The following is a 22,820-nucleotide window of genomic DNA, read 5'->3' on the forward strand; positions in this document are numbered from 1 at the left end:
TTGGTTTGTACTGGGATGGGAGACTGTCTGGGAATACCAGGTGCAGTTGGCTTTTGCAGCCACCAGAAGCTGCCTGCAGTGCTGTACTCTCACACTCCCATTCATCAAGCAACGTCCTTTTAAATGCTTGCTCATTCGCTCCGTCTCCCTGTCTCTTTCAGAAGATTGAGGGGGATCTTATAGAAACACATAAAATTATGAAGGGAATAGATAAGATAGAAGTAGAGAGGATGTTCCCACTGGCAGGTGAAGCTAGGACAAGAGGGCAAAGCTTCAAGATTAGAGGGAGCAGATTTAGGACTGAATTGAGAAGGAACGTCTTCACTCAGAGGGTTGTTACTCTGTGGAATTCCTTGCCCAGTGAAGTAGTTGACACTACTTCAGTAAACGTTTTTAAAACTAAGGTAGATTTTTTTTGAACAATCAAGGAATTAAATGATATGGTTAGAATGCGGGTAAGTGGATCTGAATCCACGAAAAGATCAGCCATGATCTTATTGAATGGCGGAGTGGACTCGAAGGGCTGAATGGCCTACTTCTGCTCCTAGTTCTTATGTTATGTTCTTTAATCTCACAGACAGTCAAGTACTGAAACAATGATTTAAAGTTTATTGCATATAGCAACAAAAATAAATTGTTCAAACAAATTAAACCTCACAACTCAACATGACTATTATCTGATTAATGATGAAATCTGGCTATGATTCCCCAACCTGTCTCTGGAAAGTGTCCAGGGTTTGATCCTTCTGCAGTGTTGTTCTTCGAAGTTCTGCTGAGGATGGAGTTCTAGTGTTCAGATCTTATACAGTTTTCTCTCTTTCAAGTTTGTTGTGTGACCTTATTGTGTTGCAATAGATTCTTTCACTCTCAACATTGATTATGCTTTTAGAGATTCAAATCTGTAGTTTGCCTTCTTATCAGAAATAGCGCCCTGTTGTTTGTTACAGTCAGGGTTGGCTGTCAGTTTGAAACACAGCTTTTCCTTCAATTAACCTTTTCACGTCAGACTATTCCTTCTGCAGGCAGTTTTAATTGTCACGAGGCAGCAGATTACCAAGCAGTTGATATCATCTAAATAAAAACTGAACAAACTATGGATGCTGTAAATCAGGAACAAAAAACAAAGTTGCTGGGAAAACTCAGCAGGTCTGGCAGTATCTGTGGAGAAAAAAAAATCAGAGTTAACCGTTTGGATCCGGTTACCCTTCCTCAGAGCTGATGGTGGCTGGGAAAACGTCAGTTAATATTCAGAAAAAAATGGGAACGGAATGGGGTCGGGAGTAAATGATAGGATAGAGCTTAAAGAGAGAGAAAGAGCAGTTGGACAGGCAAACAGTTGATAATGATCTGGCTGGGAGGTTGAATAGTTGTTAATGGGGGACTATTGGTGACTAACAACAGGTGGTATGTAATGGCAGGCTACGTGGTAACAAGGTGTGTGGGGTAGTGTTGCGTCACCAGGAAGATATATTTGGCCCCTTGGATACTGGGGAGGGAGGAGGTAAATGGGCAGGTGTTGCATCTTCAGGGGAAGTGCTGTGGGGGTGTGTTGGGGTGAAGGAAGTGAGGACCTGCACCTCCTCCCTTCCCAGTGTCCAAGGGGCCAAACATATCTTCCAGGTGATGCAACACTTCACCTGCACTTCCCATAATCTAGTCTACTGCATTCGCTGCTTATAATGTGGTTTCTCTACACTGGGGAAACAAAGCGTAGACTGGGTGACAGCTTTGCAGAACATCTACGTTCTACTCGCAAAAAAGACCCTGAACTACCTGTTGCCTGCCACTTAATGCACCGACTTGTTCCCTGGCCAACATTCTGTCTCTGGCTTGCTGCAGTGTTCTAGCGAAGCTCAATGCAAGCTGGAAGAACAACACCTCATTTTCTGCTTGGGGACCCTGTAACCTTCCGGACTCAATATCGAGTTCAATAATTTTAGGCCCTAAACTCTGCCATGTCCCAGGCCCCTACACACCAGGCCCTTGTTACCACGTAGCCTGCCATTACATACCACCTGTTGTTAGTCACTAATAGTCCCCATTAACAACTATTCACTCTCCCAGACTGGTCGTTATCAACTCCTTATCCAACTGCTCTTCTCTCTCTTTAGGCGCTATCCAATCATTAACTCCCCACCCCATTCCCCGCCCCTTTTTACTGCATATAAACTGATGTTTTTCTAGCCACCATCAGTTCTGACTAAGAGTCACTGGATCTGAAACGTTAACTCTGATATTGTCTTCATACATTCTGCCAGACCTGCAGAGCTTTTCTAGTGATTTTGTTTTTGTTGCAGTTATCTTCTCTCTCCCAGGAAACACCATGTTTATGTTGTTTCTTCCCACAAGTGGTTAATTCACATGTTGCTTTTAATTCCTTTGTAGCAGTTTCTCTTTGCACCTTTCATCTCAAGAAACATTTTATTCCAGGAAGAGTTATTGTTGATTCTTTTAATCCATGAACAGTTACTAAAGTTGTGAAGTTTACGTTGTTACTAGAGATTCATACGTTTTTGAGTGAAGACATTCTTTTATTTTCTAATTCTTAGATGGCTGACTCCTTATTCTTAGCGTTTAACCCCTAGATTTTTCACACACGGTAAACCACCACTCGCCATCTTGGTTATCTCTCATTGTTCTAGAATATAGGCTCATCTTAGTCACTCACTCCTCATAGGACAACCTTGCCAACCTAGGAACCAATCCAGTGAACATTCATTGTCCTACGTTAAGGCAAATATGTCCAACCTTACCTATAAAGACCAAACTTGTGCACTTTACTCCTGGTGTTATCTCAGCAAAGCCCTAAATAAATGAAGTTGCTGTTGTAGAAATCCTTGATACTATAGACAACTTCTTGATGAAACTGAAGGGCTTCAGGCCAGTGCTTCCCCACCTTCAGCACAATTAATACCAGCCAGCTCTCATCATTGAATTCTGGTTAATGCAGCTAATAATTGCCAAGATTGGGCACAAGTTATGGGGATACGCAGCTTTCTTGCATGTATCCTGTATTACTAAACTACAGGAATACCTTGGATCTTTTCTAAGTGACAGAGTCATAGATGTCAAGAGTATGTCGCCATCATCAGCTTTGGGCATTTTTACAGTAAATTGATTACTTATAGGCATTCAATTCCAAAATTTCCTCCAGTCTTGATCCTTGTAATTGTTTTGTCAACATGTTCATCTCTTCGTTGTAAACAGTTTCCTGTTTGTTTTTTTTGTGTGTTTTTTTTTCACATTTCCTCCATGCTTGTAGTCACTAAGAGACGCAAAGCCCATCTGCGGCGGCTGGACCGGAGGTGGACTCTGGGAGGAATGTGTAACCGCCAACAAAGCCCAGGTGAAGAAAGCTCTGCACTCTCTTACAGCATGTGTAATTTCTTGTTTAATTCTGTGACTGCAAGAAAAGAGAAGTGGTGTAAGATGAAATATTTGGCACTCCACAATACTTCTCTTTCTAAACAAAAGGATAGTCTAACCTCTGAGGCAACTGGGTGTGTGTACATGTGTCTTGCGTTTCTGTCTGTGTGCCATTTTGAGTGGTTTCTGGTGGTTTTGACAACTTTTTATTTGTTACATTTCCTTCTGCAAGTCTTTATTTTCAGCACCCACTACAGTAAGTGTGAACGAAGCCTGGGCCAGATTGAGTAATATCAATTTTAACTTCAAAGTAAAGTATTAATGGATAATTCTGCAATAAATCTATAAGTATGGTTTTTAAAATCAATTCATAGAATACTCAAAATAAATGCGGTAAGCAAAAATAATTGATATTCTTTAAATGATGGTGGATGTTAATATTACAGAAGATGTGAGAGTTATGTGGCTGAAAGAGGGGATGTTGACCCAAAGGCAACAAATCTTTAATAGCTTGATGATGGAATTGTTTAGTAAACTTGCTGTGGTAAATTCTAAAGAAATAATTTTCCTAAGGCTGCTACATTTGCTCACCGTCCGTTGAATCCATCTGATCTAAATCTGTGGCCCCAGATTTTGTTTCTGTGTTTCAACAGCTGAAGGGGAATCATGTTGGACTTGAAACATTAGCTCTGTTTCTCTAAGATGCTGCAAGACCAACAGAATTTCTCTAGAACTTTGTTTTTTATTTGAAATTTTATCAGGTTGTGATAATTCTTGCTTGGACTCTTTTGCTATGGAGATCATTAATTAATCCTGTCTTATTATACATTAACAGATCTAAACTAGACTATCTCAGATTAGTTATAGAATGTAACGTCCTCAGAAACTGTCCCAAAAGTTCTGTGAGCTCAGCCTGAAGGTTACCTCCACCGCTTTGATTTGTCCAATCTATGTGAAGATGAAAATTGCCCATGATTATTGCAGTACCTTCCTTACAAGCCTTCGTCCACAATAAAGCAGCCTGATTTGAAGGCAAATCATCTGCTAACTAAAAAATTCACTCCCTCCAGCACTGATGCAACGTGACAGCAGTATGTTCTAGTTACAAAATGCATTGCAGCAACTCATCAAATGTTCAACAGCACCTTCCAAGCACACAACCTTTATTATGTAGAAGAGCAGTAGATGTACGTTATGGCCACTGCCTGCAAGTTGCCGTCCAAAACATACTCCATCCTGACTTGGGACATTGTCACCATTCCTTTACTATCACTTAATCAGAACCCTGGAGCTCCCTATCAACATAGTAGGTGTACCTGCACCAATTGGACTGCAGCAGTTCAAGAAGGCAGCTTACCATCACTTGTCAATAATTAAAGAATGAGCAATAAATGCTGGGCTAGCCAATCAATTCTACATCCCAATAAATTTGTACTATGAGTTACAATGTGGCTACTGCTGTTGGACCCATAAACTACTTCCACCAGTGGTTGAAGTTAACAAGGTGTAGAGCTGGATGAACACAGCAGGCCAAGCAGCATTAGAGGAGCAGGAAGGCTGACGTTTCAAGCCTAGACCCTTCTTCAGACCACCAGTGATTTCTTCCCTCTGCTATTTTTTATCTTCACCTGTACTGATTCTACATCTTACAGCAGAGCTACCCGAACTCCTTTCCTTTCTTCCTATTCTTCTAACATGTCACATACCCTTGAATATTTGGTTTCCAACCTTAGTCATGTTGCAACCATGTCTCTGCAATAACTAAAGCACAAATACTTTTATTTGTGTTATCAGTTCATCATGTCATGAATGCTTTGTGCAGTTAGTTGAAGAGCCTTCAATTCTATGTTTTGATTTTTACTTTCCTGCTGTGATTTCCTGGTGCGCTCATATGTTTGTGCACTCTTTCATTCCTGTCTCACTCTGGTTATGCCTCTTTCACTGATCTGATAAATTGATCTTGTCTAAGTAAAAGCAAATGCAGGGGGTTTCTAATTTACAAATGTGCAATTCAAAAACGCTCATACCTACAAATGCAATCCCTTATAGGGGTATAATTTTAATGATCTGACATACGAACATTTGCCATACTTTGAGTTGCTAATTTATGTTGCCCTGCATTGTGTTCTGACATGCGTACAAATTGACTTGTAAATAGAACATTCACAACCTGGGGATGGCCTGTAATGTGGATGCTGGAAATTGGAAATAAAAAGAAAAAAAACTGCTGGAGAAACTCAGCAGGTCTGGCAGCATCTGTGAAGAGAGCAACAGACTTAATTTTTCAAATCTGGTATGATTTCTTCAAAATTTCTCATTAACATTCTGAATCTCCTCTGGCATGAACTTTCTCTCCTCTTCACCATCATTTTGTCCTTGTTCAATGATTTGCTAGACGTTGGTCTCCACAATGTGCAAGTGAAGGCCATCCCAATGGTATAGCTCCCTCTTGCCCCAGTACTAGGGCCATGCCCGTTAATTGAAAATTTACATGCTACATATATTACTGCACTTCAGTTGTCACTGGGTCAAAATCGTAGCACTGCCTCCTTAACAACTCTGTGGGTGTCCTTTTGCAGAGACTGCAGCAGTTTAAGAGGGCAGCTCAGTATCACTTTCCCAAGGTCAATTTGGGAATGCCATCTCTGTCCATAACCTGAGAATGAATTAAGAAACACAAACCTTTCAGCTGTTAAATTCTAATTATCTAGTTAGGATTTAACACAGTATGTTATGCCAGTTTACAAATTAGAGTAATATTCCTGTGAATACACCTGTAGACTACACGTCTGTGTGCTGATAAAATGTACTATACCTACCCAGTGTGCAGTTCACCCACTTTGTTCCCTCCATTGCCCATTTGTTGTTCATTCCGTTTTGACTTTTTTCTGTTTTAAATCTGTGCCATCTACAAGCATCGTCCCCACTGCTGGACAAAACAGCAGTGTAATACCACACACAATCAGTTTCAGTAATTTATTTTTAAAATGCAACAGTTCCTTCCACAGTCCTTGGTTTTAAAATAGACCATCTTACATTTTAGTCCATAATTAAGAGTACAGAAAATACAATGATAGGTCCAGAATCAATGGGTAAAAGGGATGCAGAAACTTACTAGTTACCATGGAGAGGGTCCTGAAAAAATGATTAGAACCAAAAACTGAGACCTAGTTCCTGATGGACTTCATCCTAAGGTTGTCAAAGAAGTGGCTGCTGAAATAGTACATATATTGGTTTTGATTTTCTGAAATTCTCTAAACTCTGGAAGGTTCATCAGATTAGAACACTGCAACTGTGAGTCCTCTTCTCAAGGAAGGGGAGACAAAGAAAACCCAAGAAACCACATGCTACATAACTTAACATTTGTCACAGGCAAATTACGGAAAAGTTCATTGATATGTATGTCGCTGGCTAACATTGCTTAAATATCCCTGGTTGCCCTTGAGAATGTGATGGTAAACTGCCTTGTTAATTGCAGCAGTCCATTTGATGTAGGTGGACTCAGAGTGTCATTGGGAGGGGATTTGACCCTGTGACAGTGAATGCTGGCAATATATTTCCAAGTCAGAATAATGAGGGCTTGGGGAGGAACTTGCAACCGGTGTTGTTTCCTTGTATCAACCACCTATGTCCCCAGATTTTAGTGGTTGTCGTTTTGAAGGGTAATGTCTAAGAAAACTGGTGAATCTCTGAACTGCATCATGTAAATGGTACACCCTGCTGCAATTGAGCTTATGTGATCAAGGGACTGAATGTACTGCCAGGTAACTTAGAAAATCTCAGTAAAATTAGGAAGAGTCAACATAATTTAGTGAAAGGGTATATTCCAAAGAAGAGTAATTGGATTTGAAAGAATAACTCTCTTTCTCTCTCCACAGATGCTACAGCAATTGGGGTTTTTATTTTCAGATCTCCTGCATTTGCAGTATTTTGTTTTAATTTGTGAAAGCAAAATTGTATTTGACTAAGTTATTGAAGCTTTTGAGGAAGTAACAACAGCAATGTGATAAAAGGGTAACCACTGGACATGTTGTACTTGGATTTCCAGAAGTCATTTGACAAACTGCTACTACAAGTAATGCAAAGCAAAATAAGAGCACATCAAGTAGGGAAAAACCTAACAATATGGATAGAAGAATTATTAGCTAACCGAAGACAAGGATTAGGGATGAATGGGTAACTTCAAAAATTTTTGAGAAGATTTGTGCTGGGGTTGTGGATGAAGTTGTAGATTTGTTTGTCAAGCTGGTGTATTTGATTGCAGACATTTTGCCACCCTGCTAGACAACATTATCATTGCGCCTCCGGTGAAGCATTGGTGCTCTTTCTTGCTTGTACTTATGTGCCCAGGGGCCTGCATAGTCTTGTGGTCATCTTTGACATGTCTGTAATGTACAGTAGGGTGGCTAATGTGCCCGGCTGTGTTATGTCGTCTTGTTGTGGTCTGTTGCCGAGGTAACAGCAGATTGTGCATTTTTGGCTATCCTTTCCTTTTTAAAACTCAGCATAAACACTCCTGTTCCGCTTTGCACAGTTCTGGTTTGCTGCAGTGTATTGTGGCTTGTTTGTATAATGTCCTGATGTAGTTCCATTTATGGGAGTTGGGGTGGTTGCTGGTGTAATTAAGTATCTGGTCTGTATGCGTGGTCGTTCTATGTACACTGGTCTGGAGTTCCCCAATGTTTTTATGTTCTACCATTATGTCTAGAAAGGGTAGTCAGTTATTGTTCTCTTCATTTTCTGTGAATTTTATTCCAGTGAGAATGTTGTTTATGTGTCAGAGGGTTTCTTCCAGTCTTATGCGCTTGATAATCACAAAGGTGTCATCTACATAGTGGACCCAGAGTTTGGGCTGTACGGTGAGGAACAGTGGCCAGTATAACTGTTGTATTACCACTTCTGCAATCAGTCTTATATTGGGAATCCCTTTGGTATTCTGTTAAACAACATTGTGCAAAGCGGAACAGGAGCACTTACACAGTTTTGTAAAAGGAATGGATACCCAAAAAGCACAATCTGCTGTTGCCCCCATGACAGACCACAATAAAAAGACACAACACGGCCAGACACACTAGGCAGTCACCCTGCCGTACATCAGATATATATCAGAGATGACCACAAGAGTACTCAGGCCCCTGGGTACCAGGGTAGGACACAAACCAACAACACCCTGCGATAACTACTGACAAATGTAAAGGATCCCATATCCACAACCAGTAAAACCAACATAATATACAAGATACCATGCAAGGACTGTAAGAAACATTACATAGGACAAACGGGAAGAAAACTGACGATAAACATACAGGAGCGCCAAGAAACACAACCAATTCTCACTGGTCTCATTACACATGGACAAAGAAGGATACAAGTTTGACTGGGACACCACATCCATAATAGAACAAGCCAACAGAAACATGCCAGGGAATTCCTGGAGGCCTGTCATTCCAAACGGAACTGCATCAACAAACATATTGAAGTAGACATGATATAGAAACCACTGAAAAACAAAACTAAAAGTGATGCCAAACACTCCAGCAAACTGAGGCATGGCAATAACAATTGGGATAGAACACCATCGCTTCACCGGAAATGCACTGACGATGTTACCTAGCAGGGTGACAAATGTCTGCAATCAAACCCACCGGTTCAGCAATTAAATCTTAACCTCATAAATGTGTAACTTTTGAGTTGGCGAGCTATCAACTAGTTAGGTCTCAGAGGATCAATGCTGGGGCTTCAACTATTTACAATTTGTATTAATAATTTGGATGAAGGAACTGGATGGCTGTTCAACTTACATAAAGATAGATAATGACGTAAGTTGTGAAGAGAACATATGGTCTGCAAAGCGAATAAAGTATGTTATAATTGAGTGGCAAAAAACTGTCAGGTACAACATAAGAAATGGCAGCTGAGCTGTTTGATATGATAATTGCTGATCTCATCTCAGCCTCAACATCACTTTCCTGCCCACTCTTTATAACCCTTTATAACCATTGCTAATTAAGAACCTGTCTATCTCCTCCTTGAATTTACTCAATATCCCAGCATTCACAGCACTATTGCGTAGTGAATTCCACCAATTCACGATCCTTTAAGAGAAGTAATTTCTCCTTTTTTAAATCTGATATCCCTTATCCTAAAATTATATCTCATGTTTTAGATTTCCCCACATGAGTAAACATTCTAAATCTACTTAGTCAATCCCCTTTAGCATCTTAGATACATAATTTAGATGTCTTCTCATTCTTCTAAACTCCAGAGAGCACATGCCTAAACTGTTAAGTCTGTCTTCATAAGACAAAACCCCTCGTTTGTGGAATCAAACTAGTGATTCACCTCTGAACTGCCTACAATCCAACAATACCTCCTCAAGTAAGTGGACAAAACTTGTATGAATACTCCAGAGGTAGTCTCATTAATGCCTTGTACAGTTGCAGCAACATTTTTATACTTTTAAACTCTATTCCTTCTGCAATAATTGCCAAAATTTTGGGTGGAATACAATGTAGGAAAATGTGAAATTACTCACTTTGGCTGGAACAATAGAAAAGCAGCATTGCTTAGGAGGAAATGGAATATAAAAGTCAAAACGTTTCCCTGCAGCCAATCAGGCACTATTGTGTATAGTTTTGGTCACTTCATTTAGGAAAGGTTATAATTATGCTAGAAGCAATTTAGAGGAGGTTTGTTCAGCTGACACTGGGGTTCAGGCCTTATCTTTGGAAACATTGGAAGAAAGGTTGGAAACATTGGTCTTGCGCCCATTGGAGTTTGGTGAATATTGAATATCATTGAATATTCAGTTCCTAGTCCTGTTCACCATGTTTCTATAATGACAATTAGATCATGTTCATGTATTTCCGTTTGAGTCTTTCAATCTTCTACCTTGTTACAAATGCTGTGTGCATTCAGTTAGAATGTCCTTAGCTTTACCTTTTTGACATCATTCTGCTTCTGAAGCATCCTCACTGCTCGCTTTAATTTCTTCTGTGCTCTAGTCTCCCTAGCATCTTTTGGATTTCTTGTAACCAACTTTACATCCTTCCAATCTGGGCTACTCTTCAGGTTTCTATCCCTCTGACGAGCTAGATTAAACCCACCTGAACAGCATCAGCAAATTTCCCCGCAAGTGTATCAGGTTCTAATTCCTCGCAATTTTGATGCTTTCCCTCCTGCACCTGTTCTCCAGCTACGTATTCAATAGTTCAATCCTTTTATATGCTGACTGGCAAATGGCATGGAATAATCTTGAGATTACTGATTTTGAGATCCTGCTTTTTTAATTTCCTTCCTAGCCCCTTTAGTTCTGCCTTCAGGCCCTTTTCCTGCCTGATTCACTGATTCCCATCCTCATCTCCCAGAAGAATGGCCTGCAGCTCCAGTTTTAATAATAAAACAAAAGTTTTAAAAGGAAACACCATTATACACATGCATAGTACGTGAACTAGACCTGCAGGATCCCTAATCCCTGGCCTTCCTAATGCATTGACTGTCTGTTGCTATGCAGCTACTTGCCCCATACAGTGACCAACTCATTCATACCAAAACCTTTCATGCAGATGCCAGGGTAAGTAAAGGGTGTAGCAGGACCCATTACCCTGCGTATGCCATTTGCTTAACGATGGTGCTGCAGACTGTCAACATGACATCAATCCAGGGAACAGTCTGTGTGGACATAAAGTTATGTCTTATTCTGAAAGTCTCTCCATTGTGGCTATACAGACTTTTAATGAAACAAATGTAATGTCAGAGCATTGCTGTTTAGAGAAACGTGCCATGCAACATATAGTGCATTGCCACTTGTTCTACTTCCTCCCACAATGTCTTGGGGTGTATACCCTGATTCTGCAGCTAGAATGGAGGGAACCAGCATGGCAATGGGCTTGTTGGCCCTGAAGATTTTGTCAGGCGATCTGGAGGCTCTTGTTTCTGGACAAGCCAGACATATCAAGGACTTTCTTGACAGTTTCAAGTGGACCTTTCTTGGCTTCAACTCCTAAAGTTCAGAGAGGCACATATAGTGGAGTTGGAGATTCCGGCTACCTTTAGAGTATGCTGAGTAGAGTCTGCTGACGGGTCTGTGTGCATTTTGGCATTGTTCTGCCTCCCTGTGAGGATGGGCATCTGGAGTATCTACCTTCACGGTGCCTTTGATCCTGAAAATCAATGGCTGGGTTCTGGCATACAGGTGTATGCACCTCTCCAGCAGTCAGCCAGATTATTTTATGACTCACTGCACTGCTACAGCTTCTGGGCAATAACAGCCATCGTGTCGCACACACCAGTCAGCCGCTCCTGTTCCTCCATTTGCATGTGGACAAAGTCCCTAATTGCTGACGCAACAGGGTCATTTTCTTCCTGCGACTGAGCAGGTAGCTGTTCTACAGCAGTGAGAATAGCAGAGCATGAACATGTACGGGAGGTGGGGGGGTGCAGTGGTAGAGATAGAGTGAGAGTGAAGTAGCAGAGAGAGGAATGTAGCACTTAATTCTTGTGCAAGAGAGACAGTCACTGATCATATTACGATGCTGCCGGCTGCTCCTCTCAACCATTAAGATGGCACTGACCCAAATGGTGACCTCTGACCAGGCTGCCAGGGTCTGGTGGCTTGCCCCCTCTGCCAACACTCCAGGAAAAGAACTTCTTCCCCTTTGCACACACCCATCACCAGGATAGCTAGGTCCTATCAGAGAATCGTATCCCATTTTATCCTTCTCCTATATCTCTAGATACATCTCTGACTGAGCACGGTAGCTTTAAAATGACAATGCTCCACTAGCTGCATAGCTGCCTTTTAAAGATGATGTAGACACAAAGCAGCTTTTGGCAATACCTGCAGAGTGTCAAGTTGTTCTAGGAATGGCACATGGTAACATGAGGCTGGAGTCAGACGTGACAGATACCAAAGAGGTGTTTAGGAAAATGGTTAATGAGGAAAGTTTGGTAACATACAGTAAGATGATGTGTTAGGCCTCACGGTGAAATCCCCTTCAAAAACCTCAACATAGCTTGAACTGAGCTAAAAAAGCACAAGATTTGTCCCAGTGTTTCCTCTTGGAGAGAAGAGTGAAACTGGAAGTTATCAATGTAAGACAGTCACTAAGAAATCTGAGAGGGATTTCAGAAAAAACATCTTTATGAATACAATGGTAAAAATGTAGGATTTATTATTTCACGAACAGTTCAAATGAATAGCGTATGTGCACTTAGCTGGACAAGCATTTGAGGGAGGCAGGAGTTGATGATATGATTAGGTTTAGATGAGAAGTTATAGAAAGCAGTTTCAGTCGAGTTGAAACGTGCTTGCATAGATTAGCTTGATTCCATGTCTTATAATCTATGGAAATTTGTGCCTTAGAAATGCCTTGGGGCAGCACAGTGGCTCAGTGGTTAGCACTGCAGCCTCACAGCACCAGGGACCCAGGTTCGATTCCAGCCTCGTGCAACTGTCTGTGTGGAGTTTGCACGTTCTCCCTGTGTCTGTGTGGGTTTCCTCCAGGTGCTCCGGTTTCCTCCCATAGTCCAAAGATGTGCAGGCTAGGTGGATTGACCATGCTAAATTGCCCGGAGTGTTCAGGAGTATGTGGGTTTTAGGGGTATGTGGGTCTGGGTCTGGGTGGGATGTTTCAAGGGGTGGTTGGGCCGAAGGGCCTTTTTCCACACTGTAGTGAATCTAATAATATGACCCAAGGAATGTGGATGAAATCTATTCACAGTATTCGAGGTATGCTGTGACTACTAACTTATATCGTTCTAGCAAGAAATAATTATGAGGTTTATAGATAAGGGTTAATGGTAGATGTCTTTTCCTTAGGGTGGGGAATGTCAAGACTAAGGGACACATTTTATGGTGAGAGGAAAGAGATTTAAAAAAGAAATGAAGGGCACATTTTTTACACAGAGAGTGGATCACTTGTGGAATGAACATCCTCAGGATGTGGGCACATTTACAACGTTTAAAAGATACTTGGATAAGTACATAAGTAGGAAAGGTTTGGAGGGTTATGGATCAGGAACGGGCAGATGGGACTAGCTTAGTTTGGGATTGCGTTTGGCATGGACTGGTCAGATCACAGGGTCTGTTTCTGTTCTCCATGACTCCCTGACAATAGCTTCCCTATTTTTATATGTCATTTCTTTTGAAATAAATGTCAACGTTCCATTTGCCTTCCCCGTTACTTTCTGAACTCACATGCTAGCCTGTTGTGATTTATGCCCAAGGACCCCCAAATCCTTCAGACTGCTGAAAACTACAGCATATTTTCCATTTGAATTATATTTAGCTCTTCCATTCTTGCTACTAATGTTCATAACCTCTTTTTTCCCCTAATATATTCCATCTGCCAAGTTTTGGCCTACTCACTCAACCTATCAATATTCCTAGCAGCCTCACCGCTTGCCTTCCAACATATTTTTGTGCCATCTTCAAATTTGGTTAAAATGCATTCACTTCCCTCACCCAAGTCATGAATATATATTGTGGCCCCAGCACTGATTCCTGTGTCACTCCAGTAGTTAAAGTTCGCCATCCCAAAAATGCATTATTTATCCGAACTGTCTGTCTTCTATTAGTTATGCAATTCTCTATCCATTCTAATACACAACCTTCAACTCTTAGTAAGTAGTCTTATGTGTGGTACCTAATTGTATGCCTTTGGAAATCCAAAAATATTACATCTACTGTTTTTCCCAATGTGAAACTCAACTAATGATTCAGTTTCTCACCATTATATTGGATTACTTACTTCTTTAAGATGAAAGATTGAATAATTCAAGTTTAACCTACACAATGGATAAATTATTGGAACTTCTGATCTAGCAGCTTGTCATCACTATCGAAATTGATTTCCGAACGTTCAGTCTCAATTTTGGATAATTATGTCTCCGAGGGGTAGTTTGAAAATGGTTTGTCTAATATTACTGTCATATTTATTTGTGTTAGAGGAGAAGTACATCACTGTACAGCCATATGTCAATCAAGGCAAAGATGAGATTGGATTTGAGAAAGGAGTCGTGGTGGAGGTCATTCAGAGGAACCTGGAGGGCTGGTGGTTCATCAGGTAAACTTATCCTTTACTGGTATTTCATATGCTGCAATGATTATCATAATACTTTACCTTCAGATATAGCCTAAATGTTAGAGCTATATTAAAAGGCAGTTAATTGGGTATTACATGGAAGTATGCTGAAACCTCAGAAGTGAAGTGATGCTAAGTAAACTGTTGGAAATAAAAACAGAAAGTACTGGAGAAACTCAGCTGGCCTTGCAGCATCTGTGGAGAAATATAATTAATGTTTCACATCTGAAGGGATGATTCTTCAGAACAGATTATGGGACCAACAGGCTGATTAGTGCCCAGGTCTGTGTCTTGATGGACTTCATCCTATGGTGTTAAAAAAAGTCTTTAATCCTGTTTAAACCTCCTGCCTCCTTACGTCTATGCCCCCCCCCGGTCATTGATCCCTCCACCAAGGGGAAATGTCTACCCTGTCTATGCCACTCGTAGAACATGTAACATAGACAATTTTATACATCTCAATCACGTTCCCCCTCAGTCTCTTCTGCTGCAAGGAAAGCAACCCCAGTCAAAGAGGTATATAGCACAGAAACAGGCCCTTTGGCCTAATTTGTCTGTGCTGACCACTTTTCTAAAAGTGAGCTACTCCCAGTTACCTGTGTTTGGCCCATATCCCTCTAAACGTTTCCACTCCATGGACCTGTCCAAATGTCTTTCAAATGTTGCAATTGTACCACTTCTACCACTTCCACTGGCAGCTTGTTCCATATACGCACCACCGTCCGAGTGAAAAAGTCATCCCTGAGGTCCCTTTTATAGCTTTCCCCTCTCACCTTAAACCTATGCCCTCTAGATTTGGGCTCCCCTTCTCTGGGAAAAAGATCTTGGCTATTTATCTTATTTTCTGTGTCCATTGCGTGCTTATAATAAATCTCTGCAAGGTCACCCCTTAACCTCCTATGATCCAAGGAGAAAAGTCCCAGCCTATCCAGTCTCTATTTATAACTGAAAACTCCCAGTTTAATAACATCCTTCCCTTAGCAGGGTGACCAGAATTGTATGCAGACCTCCAATTATAAGATTACCACTGTCTTAGTAATTTCCAACTTCTGTACTAAGTGCTCTGACTGATGAAGGCAAGCATGCCAAATGCATTCTTCATCACCCTATCTATCTCTGATGCTGCTTTCAAGGAACTTTGTACTTCCACCTCTGGATCTCTCTATTTGACAACACACACAACAGCTTTGTGATTAACTATATAAGCCCTACCCCGGTTTGTCTTACCAAAATGAATGACCTCGCATTTGTCTGAATTAAACTCCATCTACCATTCCTTGGCCTACTGGCCCAGTGAATAGCATCCCTGGATCAACTTTTGAAAGTTTTTGTCAAATAGGAACAAAATGCCTTATTTCCCAAGAGGAGTTTGAGTTTTGCCCCTTCTTTATAGGGCCATCTACATATTGTTGAGAATTCTTTCCTGAACACACTTATCAAATTCTTATTCATCCAAGTCCTTTAACACAATGGAAGTCCCAGCCTGTGTTTGGAAAGTTAAAATCCCTTACCATTACAACTCTATTATTCCTATGGCTATCTGCAATCTCCCTACATATTTGCTCCAAAATTTCCTAGGTGGGTGCCTATTGTACAATCCCAGCAAAGTGATCGTCTCCTTATTTCTCAATTCCATCCATATAACCTCACTGAACAATCTCTCAGGAATATCTTCTCTAAGTGCTGCTGTAATTTTGTTTTCCTCTAATGAAAAACACTACTCCCCCTCCTGTCTTGCTCCCTTTCTGTCCTTCCTAGAGCACCTATGCCCTGGGACATTGAACTGCCAGTCCTGTCTCTCTCTCCCGCGCGCGCGCGCGCACCACCCCCCCCCCGCCCAGCCCAGCCATGTTTCTGTAATAGCTATGATATCCCAATCTCATGTTGCCATCACTCCCCTGTGTTTATCTGCTTTACCTGTCTGGCCTCTTGCATTGAAATAAATGCAGTTTAATCAGTTTTCCATTGTTCCCTGCCAATATTCTGCCTGCCTTGTCTATTTAACTTGCCCTTTTTAACTTCCGTACTAAACTGAAATTTCTGTTTTACCTGATGACTGTTTACAGTCGTATTACCTTGCCAGACTAGTTTAAACTTTCCCAAGTAGCCCCAGCAAATCTCCCTGCCAGGATGTTGGTTCCCCTCATTCAAGTGCGACCAGTCCATCTTGTACAGATTACCTCTACCCCAGGAGAGACGCCAGTGATTCAAAAATCTGAATCGCTGCCCCCTGTACAGGCTTCTCAGTCATGCATTCATCTGCTCTATCCTCCTGTTCCCACTATCACTAGAACCATGAATGCTCCAGAGATTATTACCCTTGGTCCTGCTTTTTGACCTCTTCCCAAACTCCCTATATTCACCATACAGGACCTATCCCTTTTACTACCAATGTCATTGGTACCAATGTGCACAACCATCTCTGGCCTCAACGCTCCCCTTTGGAAAATTGCTGCAACCACTCTGAGACATCCTCGACCCTGGCACCAGGGAGACAACACACCATCCTGGAGTCTTGCTCATGGCCATGGAAACATTTGTCTGTGGCCTTGACGAGAGAGTCACCTGTCACAATTTGTTCCTTGGACTTTGCCATGCCCTACTTTACAGCACAGCCTGTGTGGTGTCACAGTCCCGGCTTCTGCTGCTGTTTTTCCCCTGAGAGATTATCCTCCTCAACAATATATCCAAAGTGGTGTACTTGTTTGAAATGAGGATAGCCGCAGGAGACTCCTGTGCTACCTGCCTACCTCTTCTTACAGTGACCCATGTACCTGATAATCCTGTGGTGTGACCACTTCACTGCAGCTACTATCTGTCACATTCTCTGCCTCCTGAATGTTCCTCAGCGTGTCCAACTACTGCTCCAAGTGATCCATCTGGTCTGAGAGGAGCTGCAGCCAGACATATTTCCTGCAGACATAATACCAGGGACGCTCAACTGCTCCCTGTTCTCGTGCATCTGACAGAGGAGCATACCATTCCACTGACTGCCATCTCTGCCCCCTTAGCAACTAGCTGACTTGGAAATAAAAGTATTTACCTTGCTTTTACCTTGTTGCTGCTCACCCTCCTCAGAAAACTTCAACTTCAAAGCAGCCGCTCTCAAAAATGGCTACTCTGCTAAATCCTGCCTTCCTTTTATTCACTGCCAGGGCAGTCGCAAGTGAAGCTAATAACTACTTGCCCCCTCAACAGACTTTTTTAAGCCATTTCAAATCGCCCGTGTTCCTCGTCTTCACTGCCTCGGCAGTCGCTGGTGAAACTAACTAACAAATTAAGTCTATCCAATGTCTCTTCACAACAAACACTATAGTGACATTCTGGTAAGTTTCCTTTTCATCCTCTCCAGTGCAATCACATTCATCCTATAATGTGGAATCTTGAACTTCATACAATTCTCTAGTTGTAGCCAACCAACTTTTTATATCATTCCAGAATAGCCTCCCTACTCTTAAATTCTATGCCTTGGTTACTCGAGGCAGGTATCCTGTACGCCTGCTTGACCACTTTATCTACCTCTCCCGATACCGCTAGGGATTGATGGACGTGCACACCAAGTTCCCTCAGATCCTCAACACTTCCCAGGATCCTACACTTCTTCATATATTCCCTTGCCTTGTTGGTCCTGCCAAATGCATCACTTCACAATTATCCGAATTGAATTCCATTTGCCACTGATCAGCCCACCTAATCAGCCCTTTTTTATCCTCCTTCAATCTAAAGCTGTGTTCCTCACTGTTTATCATCCCACCAATTGTATCAAGTGTGAACTTACTGATGCCTGCCTACTCCTACCTGCAAGTCTAAATCATTTATATACTTTCGAGATCAAGACCCCAATATTAATCCCTGTAGAACCCCACTAGACACACTTCCAGTTGGAAAGACACTAATTGATCGTCATCCTGTGCTTCCTGTTGACCCTGAAACCAATTTGCTGAATTTCCTTAGAAGCCATGGGCTGTTACCTTCACTATCAGTCTGCCATGCGTGACCTTATCAAAAGCCTGCTGAAGTTCAAGTGGACTACATTGAGTGCATTGCCCTCATTTACACATCTGGTTATCTCTTCTAAAAAAATTCAATCAAGTTGGTCAGAGTTGTTCTCTACTTAATAAAAAGAGGCTGACCATTCTTTATTAATCCCACCTCTTCAAGTGCCGATTAATTCTGCCCCTCAGGATTGCTCCAGTAGTTTTGCACCCACTGAGGTTAGACTGACTGGCCTGTAGTCTTTTGGTTTATCTCTTGTTCCATTCTTGAATAAGTGCCACAGGAAGATAGCTGCTGAAAATAAAAGCTCATTATGAAGGGGGCTCCATATTGGCATAGATAAAGTGTTGGATAGCTAACAGGAAGCAGACAATATGTAAATACAGATCTTTCAGGTTGGCAGGATGTAATGAGTGGTGTGCCACAAAGATCACTTCTGTTTATATTTAATTTGTACAAATGTCATGGATGAAGGGACAGAAGGTATCATTGTCAGATTTGCTGATGACACAAAGATAAGTAGGAGTGTGCATTGTAAAGAGGACATAAGGAGGGTAGAAAAAGTTACTTGAAGTGAATGGGCAAAGATCTATCAAATGGGAATATAATGTCATAAAATGTGATGTTGTCCATTTTATCATGAAGAAGAAAAAAGCATATTATCTAAATGGTGAGAAATTACGGAGGGAATTGGTATCTTTGGGAATGAAAAGCAAAGGTTAGTATGCAGGTACAGTTAATTAGGAGTACTAATATAATGTTATCATTCATTGCAAAGGGAATTGAGTTCAAAAATTGGAGGTCACGCTTCAGCTATACAGGACACTGATAAGAGCACTTTTGGAGTACAGTGTTACTGCATTGGCCGCCGAATTTAAGGAAAAATGTAAATGAATTGGAATCGGTTTAAAGAAAGTTTACTGGACTAATACCTGGAACTGGGGGTGTTGTCTTATGAAGAGAGGTTATACATGCTAAGCTTGTATTTGCTGGAGATTATTGAATTTTTTTTATTTATTCATGGGATGAATGTATCTCTGTCTGGCCCAGCATTTGTTGCCCATTCCTACTTCCCCTTGAGAAGGCGGTGATGTGCTGCGTTCTTCAACCATTGCAGTCCATTATATGTAGTGACATCCATAATGCTGTTAGGGAGGAGTTCCAGGATTTTTTTAATTGAAAAATCTAGTACCAGTGGGTTGCTCTTTTAAAAATAAGGCATCACCTATTTAAAATAAAAGTGCAACAAAATATCTCACAGAGGATCATTTCTTTGGAAATTTCATCCTGAAAAGGCCATGGAAGCAGAATCTTTGAATGTTTTTAAGGCAGAGACAAAGAATTTTGATCAGCAGTTGGTTAAAACGTTATCAAAGGTAAGCAAGAATGTCGATTTGAGGTTCCAGTCAGATCAGTCATAATCTCATTAAATGGTGGAGTAAGCTTGAGTGGCTGAACGCCTGCCCCATCTCCTTGTTTATACGTTCGTATATTCCAGGTTGACATCTCATTTTTAGGCATGCTTAATACTGCTCCTGGCACACCCTCCTATATTCTTTACTCAAGCTAGGTTGACTCTCCCTCTGATGGAAATGGTAGAGTGAGAGATATGGCATAAGGAGGCAAATTATGGTTGAATACAGTTTCGCTCCTACTGATGGTCTATAGTGTCATGAGAAAGCTAAGATTTTAAATGTTAGATTTGTTCTGAATCTGTCCGATTTATCAATGGTAGTGTTACACAATGTGATGGCTTGTGTTCTCAGTTTGAAGATGGAAATTCATCTTTGCAGGACTGTGCAATGGTCGCTCCTAACAATTCTATCATGAGAAGTTGCATCTATGACATGTAGATTGATCAAGTTGTTGGCTCTTGTTAATCTTGTTTGACCTATTACTTTCTGCCACAGTCCCTTTCAGGCACAAAAGAGAACAAAAAACAATACAGCACAGAAAAACACCCTTCAGCCATCCAAGCATGTGCCGTCACATTTTACCTTTCAAAACTAAAATGGTCATCACTTACATGATGCATATCCCTGTATTCCTTTCCTATTCACGTATTTGTCCAGATGTTTCTTGAATGCTGCTATTGTGTCTAGTTCCACCAGCTCCTCTGGCAGCACATTCCAAGCACTTACCACCCTTTATGTGAAAAATTTACCTCGCATATCTCTTATAAACTTACCCCTCACATCTTGAACCTGTGCCCCCTAGTAATTGACCCGACCACCCTGGGGGAAAAAGATCATACTTTCCATTCTATCCATGTCATTTACAATCTTATAAACTTGAATCAGGTTGCCCCTCAACTTCCTGCATTCATTGAAAACAAACCCAGACTACCCAACCTTTCTTCATAACTAAAATCTCCCATACCAGGCAGCATCCTGATAAACCCTCCAAAGCATCCACATCCTTCTGGTAGTGTGGTGACCAGAACTGTCTACAATATTCCGAGTGTGGCCTAACTAAAGTTCTATGGCAAATGAAATAACGATGGATGCTGTAAATCAGAAACAAAAACAGAAATTATTGGAAAAGTTGAGCGGGTCTGGCAGTTTCTGTGAAGAGAAATCAGAGTTCACTGGACCCGAAATGTTTTTTCTCTCCATAGATGCTGCCAGACCTGCTCAACTTTCCCAGCAATTTCTGTTTTTGTTTGTGGTTTCTAAAGTTCTGTGGCACTCAGGACTCATTAGCAGTGCTGTTACTGAGATACTGTTGGAGATGGACACTGAAATGCCTTAACCAGTTTGTTTTGTATCCTTGCCACTTTTGGTGCAGCTACCAATTGTATTCAACATGGAGGAGTCATCAGCTGAGAAATGATGTTAGGTGATAATGAGCACAAAGTTTCCTTGCCCATGTTTGCCTTGATGCCAAGAAACTTAATGGGCTATGCAGTCAATGTTGAGGACTCCAGTAGGACATCTCTGGTAGATCTATCCTTTTAGAGACTTGACATACTCAGCAATGGTGATGGAAGAGTCCATAACTTTGGCTGAAAGGTATAATTCAGTATGTATGACATATCAGTCTGTTATTTCTGATTTTGGCACAAGTCCCCACATATTAATAAGAAGAACTTTGCAATGTTGAATGGTCCATCAGGCGTTATTCCTTTCTGACTTTTCTGAAATGATTTGCTAGTTAAGTAAATTCCCTCAGCTTTTGTGGAATAATATCTCACATCTCCCAAACCTTTATCTGGGTTTCTGGATTACTAACCCAGTAACAAAATTGCGATGCTGCTGTTCTTAAGTAGTCATGAAGTAAGAACAGGATGGATCTTTGGTTAACCCTTCCTTATAATGGCTTTAGCTTGCTAATGCATACTATTAACCTAACATTTGCAACGTAACAATAGTAATGGTTGATAAGGGTGAAATTTAACTTTGGTGAAATAATAAATTGGATGATAGTGTTCTGGCTTTCGTACACACCCTGCCCACTTTACCATTCAAGTCAAAGAAAGAAAAATCATTCAGTATGTCTGATAGCCTTCAACAACAACTTTTAAATACTCTATTTTTCTTTGAAATCCTTCTCCATCTCATTCTGTTTCATTTGTCAGCCCATGCATTGAAGCCTACTCTCCTGCTTGGTTTTGTTGCTCATTTGAAAGCATAAAGAACAGTCAGTGTAGATTTATCAGAATAATGACAGACTCTAAGGAACTATTAAGAAATTTGAGATATTAGGACCTGTCCCTGGAGAAGATGACATTTAATCACATTTTCAGCCTTTACAGTGACTATAAGGTTTTAATGCTTTTGAAGGGAGAGATTAACAAGGGATCATCAATTTAAAATCATCACTAATGTAAGGAAGAGGCTAAACATTTCCTTGACACACTTGAGTACAAAATGCCTTGACACATGTAATCTCTGGGAAGAAAATGTAAATGTAATTATTTGGTGGTACCCCATATTCTGTCACTGTGCAGGCACAATCATTACTTACTATTCCTGAGATTTGCTATGTTGTTCTTAGGCCTGTAATACTGGTAATAAAATGTGCAGTGAGGGGATTTGGCCTGTTTGATATCTGAGCTCAAAGCCAACCTTGCAGCTTTTTACTGAAACACATCCAACATATCTCCCAGAATGCTTTTGTCAGCAGATTCCTTATTTCCTGTCTCCGTTTCTCACTTATTCCCCTCTGGAGTAATTCCAGAATTTTTGGAGCTGGAAAGCAGATGGCAGGAAGTGGCTGTCAGACACTCAGGCATTTTACTCCATAACTTGTTTGTCTGTTTATCACCTGCATTTGCTTCCGAAGAACCAAAGCCTTGATTTAAGATACAGAAATTTTGTTTGTTCAGTTGTCTAAGTTTCAGAAAAACAGTTTGAATTTTGCTGTAACGTTTTG

At 41.0% G+C, this 22,820-nt stretch overlaps 1 protein-coding gene across 4 annotated transcripts in view; it reads left to right on the forward strand.

Annotated features, from left to right (window-relative positions):
* The window catches only part of sh3pxd2aa (SH3 and PX domains 2Aa), a 293,361-nt gene that overhangs the window by 225,087 nt on the left and 45,454 nt on the right, over window positions 1-22,820 (forward strand). For 3 of the 4 annotated variants that reach the window (XM_048550881.2, XM_048550882.2, XM_048550884.2), the window contains 2 exons: window positions 3,263-3,346; window positions 14,315-14,432. In XM_048550881.2, coding sequence (XP_048406838.1) covers window positions 3,263-3,346; window positions 14,315-14,432 — 202 coding nt within the window. The remainder of the gene's footprint in view (window positions 1-3,262; window positions 3,347-14,314; window positions 14,433-22,820) is intronic. The other variant, XM_048550883.2, reaches the window with a different exon arrangement.

This window comes from Stegostoma tigrinum, chromosome 20, assembly GCF_030684315.1.
Source record: "Stegostoma tigrinum isolate sSteTig4 chromosome 20, sSteTig4.hap1, whole genome shotgun sequence".
In the NCBI taxonomy this organism is placed as follows: Eukaryota; Metazoa; Chordata; class Chondrichthyes; order Orectolobiformes; family Stegostomatidae; genus Stegostoma; species Stegostoma tigrinum.